Raw genomic sequence first — 4448 nt, forward strand, 5'->3', positions numbered from 1 at the left:
CCACAAAAAAAGAAAAGAAGAAAAGAAGGAAGAAAAAGCCCACCAAATGTTCACACAAAATAGTAAGGAAAAAGAAAATAGAAAAGGAGTGGGGGTAAAAAAAAAAAAAAAAAACGGTAGCGATCCCCCCTCTGGGCCACCTGCCCGTTGGTTCAACCGAAAGGTGGCGCGTCCCTTCTAGGCTTCTCCTCCTCCTCCGCTGTTTGCGTGTATAAAGCACGAACCCCACCGGAAGGGTCACGTTATCGCAGCCCCCCCTCTCTCTCTCTCTCGTCCGCCCGCCCGCCCGCCGGCCAACCAACCAACCCACCCAACCACCACTCTTGTCCCGTCTTCCTTCTCTTGGTGGCCTTCCTCCCCTCTCTCCCTCACCTAACTCTCTCCCTTTCCCCCTGTGCGATGGCCACGATCTCGAAGCTCTCCAGCCCCGCCCCTTCCTCGTCGCTCCGGCCCTCGATCGGCCACCCCCGCTCTTCGCCGCCCCCCTTCCTCGTGCTCCGGTCACCCGCCGCCGCCGCCGCCGCCGGTCTGTCCGTGAAATGCAACCGTCGCTCCCGGAGGTCCTCGGTGTGAGTTTTTCTATGCGCCTCCGTGTTCTCCGCGCTCGTGATCCGGCTCTCTCTGCGCGCGCGAGATCTCTCCCTCTCGGCTCGCGCGCCTGTTCTGATTTATTCGTTTTCCCCCCTCTCCCTCCGTTTCTGCTGTCGATGGACTTCTCCGTGCTCTGATTCCACGACCGATCCCGTCGACTTCGACGCGGATCTCGTGGCATTGCAATCGATGCTGTGGCTGATGAGGGCTAGCTCGGTTAAGATTTTGCTTTTCTTTTGTTTTTTGATAAACCTGGCCTTGACTTGACTCTCTCTGCACACGGTTGATAGACTCTTCAACGGAGTATCTATCATTAGTTTTGTGAGCGTGGAATTCATTTTACACGTCCTGAAGTTTCCTTATCCTGCCATAAGGATCCTCTGATGCCTTTCGATAAATCTGTGATTTCTGCGTTTCGAATTGAAGTTCTCCGCGAAATCTTTGCTTTCGGAAGATGCAAGTGGGAACTAGAGTGGATTTGCATGAGCTGGTGCCACGATCTTTGTATCTTAGTCCTTGTTGTTGTTTCTTGCCGCAGGGTCACGTGCTCTCAGAACGGCGCGAATGGCGGCGTAGTCAAGAGAACCGTGCTGCACGATTTGTATGAGCGAGAGGGCCAGAGCCCCTGGTATGACAACCTCTGCAGACCCGTGACGGACCTGCTTCCTCTGATCGCCAATGGCGTTAGAGGGGTGACGAGCAACCCCGCGGTAATTGGAGCGATTGCCGTTCTTTGAATGCGTGTTCTTGCTTGTGTGGGGAAAGTTTGGGGAAAAGCTCCCGCGTTCATACTTGTTTATGGCCCTGATCGTGCAGAAATTTCCCCTCCTTACGGGTGTTGATAATTTGCGTAACGAACTAAAAGAATGAAACTGTGAAAAGTTAATGATGATGACAACAGTATTTTGGTAGTTCTCTTTTTTTTTTGGTGTTTTTATCCTTGCCGATAACATATGACCATCAATTTGCAGATTTTCCAGAAGGCAATATCGTCTTCGAATGCTTATAATGATCAGTTCAGGTGTGTAGCTCTTCCCTGCTTTACCTGTTACTGAAGGGTAAATAAACATAAGAAGTCGTGTGGGAGTTGCTCGAAACCTATCATTTTAACAAAAAGCTGACAAAAAGCTTCAAAAGCTGCGGATGTTGTTAATTCTTAATGATTCTTCCAAATGGAGATTGTGGTTTACTTTAAAGCTTGAGTACAATGGAGTCTGGAAATTGAGATGTCATTTTCGTTATCTTGAATTTGGATCTGCTTCGCTCTGTCTTAAGAAAATACTGCTCAAATCTGTGTCTTGTCCCGTGTTCTTTGACTTGGTGCTCATTATCGGGATGTTTTAAAAAACCATCGACTGTACCTAGTGGCCTGGTCTTGGATCGTCTTGATCCCTGTATTTCATTCTGCCAAATTACTTCCGATGATCTTGTTGTTATATACTCATATACTAAATTTTGCAGAGAGCTTGTGCAATCAGGAAAAGACATTGAAAGTGCATATTGGGAGCTTGTGGTGAAGGACATTCAAGATGCGTGCAAGCTTTTTGAGCCAATATACGATCAAACTGATGCTGGCGATGGCTATGTCTCTGTTGAAGTTTCTCCTAGACTGGCAGATGATACCGAAGGGACTGTTGAGGCAGCAAAATGGCTTCATAAAGTGGTTAATCGCCCCAATGTTTACATCAAGATCCCTGCCACAGCACCTTGCGTTCCATCAATTAAGCAAGTCATCTCGCACGGGATTAGTGTCAATGTGACTGTAAGTCATTCTTTTCATGGCATCTGTATTAACTATTGGTACTTAGATCTGCAGGACAGTACATCGTATGTGAGGCCAAACAGTTGATCTTGAGAAATGTCCTGAGTTGTATGGATGCTGTGCAAGTGTTATAAGTAGGATTCTAACTAATGGGGGGTGTTTAGGTAATATAGGAACAAAAGTATAATGAATAGCGGTTGGTCAACAGAGATCTCAAACCCCGAGAGCCTATGGTACTGGTTTGGCAAGCAGAAACGTGTGGGTACTACCTGTCCTGGTCCCGAGTATATTAAGGAAGTGTTCATGACCAGAGTTCTCATGAAACAATTAAAGTGTTGCGTTCTGGTGGATGGTGGATGCCTAACATTGACCAACCCTTTCCCCCTTTCTGATAATATACATGCATCAGTGGATGCTTCCTTAACTGCATCAGTGTGCACTCACAATCTTTTGCTCCCTGGACATCTATCTAAATGGGTTGTCTTTCTGCTTGATGCTTTACATATATTGACAGGCACTTAGAATAAGTTATGGGAATTAACTAGGGAAAAATTTCTTTTTAGTAAAAACCTCGCAGACGGCATCTTGCTGTTGCTATATTACTTGGCAAGTGCCTTCCATGCAGTAAGTAAGAACAGATTCCATCCATGTACTAATGAAATAAGCTTTTTTTCACGTGCAGTTGATATTTTCACTGGCTAGATATGAAGCTGTCATAGATGCATACTTGGATGGCCTTGAAGCCTCTGGGTTAGATGATCTCTCCAGGGTTACGAGTGTTGCTTCCTTCTTTGTCAGTCGTGTGGACACCCTCATTGACAAGATGCTCGAGAAGATTGGAACACCTGAGGCTCTTGATCTTCGAGGGAAGGTACATGCCGGCATCCATTTGTCAATTCTCAGGACATGAAACTAAGTTCTGTTTGCAATGATATGCTCATGTTGTGACGTATCCATTGATCACTGCAGGCTGCAGTGGCTCAGGCAGCTCTAGCTTACAAGCTCTACCAGAAGAAGTTCTCTGGTCCAAGATGGGAGGCTCTTGTAAAGAAAGGGGCAAAGAAACAGAGGCTTCTTTGGGCATCCACCAGTGTCAAGAACCCAGCATATCCTGACACCCTATACGTTGCTCCTCTAATTGGACCAGACACTGTTAGTTACTTCTCCCCCTTTTTGTGTTGCACTCTTTTGAATACATAAAGTGATGTTGCACTCTTTCGAATGCCGAAATTACTAAATGAAAGAATTTCCTCTCTTCACCTCAAAATTGTTTTATGTTTTTCTTTGGAAGTGTCCTAGTTTTGACTCAAATTGCTATATAACGTTCGTCTTATTGACCATCTCAACAGGTTTCAACTATGCCTGACCAAGCTCTCCAAGCATTTATTGATCACGGCATTGTATCCAGGACAATTGATTCGAATGTTTCCGAAGCCGAAGGTATTTACAGTGCACTTGAGAAATTGGGAATCGACTGGAATCATGTCGGAACTCAGCTTGAAGTTGAAGGAGTCGATTCCTTCAAGAAGAGTTTTGACAGCCTCCTCGATACCCTGCAAGAAAAGGCAAATTCTCTCAACCTGGTTAGCCTGTAATCTTTGTGGTTCCTGTACTTGCTGTCGGTGTGGCTCAATAAAAGCTTATGAATCAAGTGTTCCAGCTGTAAAGTTGGTAGATAAGTGTCTTTCAAAGACGATATTGTATTTCAAGTGGATTATATTCAGCTGTGGTTAAAGAAAGTTCTTCTAAATCTTGTTCCAAGGCTCTCTGGTGTTTGTCTTGTATGTTGTGAGAAGATTGCCCAGCAGAATGATAGATCTTTGCTCTTCCGTCGAGGTTCTACAGTCCGTTGATTGGCTTTGTTACATGGACTAGACATCGTCTTCCTCTGTGAGGCAGGTTTCAAGAATTTTCATAGTCAAAAGTCGGATTCCTTGTTCACGCTGCCTAGAACTGCAAAAACATTGACGGAAAAATGAAGGGCTGAGAGTGACAAAACATTCTACCATACGGTTTGTCAGGCACTTCAGGACCTTATTGAGAAGCACAGGCAGCTCAAAGGATGGAAAGGAGAACCAAAATCTTGGGCGCTATT

The 4448-nt window shown here is 45.5% G+C and overlaps 1 protein-coding gene across 1 annotated transcript; it reads left to right on the forward strand.

The window, feature by feature from the left end:
• The first annotated feature begins 358 nt into the window (after positions 1-358).
• Positions 359-4103, forward strand: LOC115681859 (uncharacterized). Its single transcript, XM_030605951.2, has 7 exons — positions 359-569; positions 1130-1301; positions 1563-1612; positions 2053-2353; positions 3036-3224; positions 3323-3505; positions 3703-4103. Exons 1-7 carry the CDS (start codon positions 400-402, stop codon positions 3946-3948), a joined length of 1311 nt encoding a protein of 436 aa, XP_030461811.1. The 5' UTR covers positions 359-399; the 3' UTR covers positions 3949-4103.
• Positions 4104-4448: the final 345 nt, after the last annotated feature.

This window comes from Syzygium oleosum, unplaced genomic scaffold (genome assembly GCF_021117445.2).
Source record: "Syzygium oleosum isolate NSW1041296 unplaced genomic scaffold, Sole_v2.1 Sole_v2.02, whole genome shotgun sequence".
NCBI lineage: Eukaryota > Viridiplantae > Streptophyta > Magnoliopsida > Myrtales > Myrtaceae > Syzygium > Syzygium oleosum.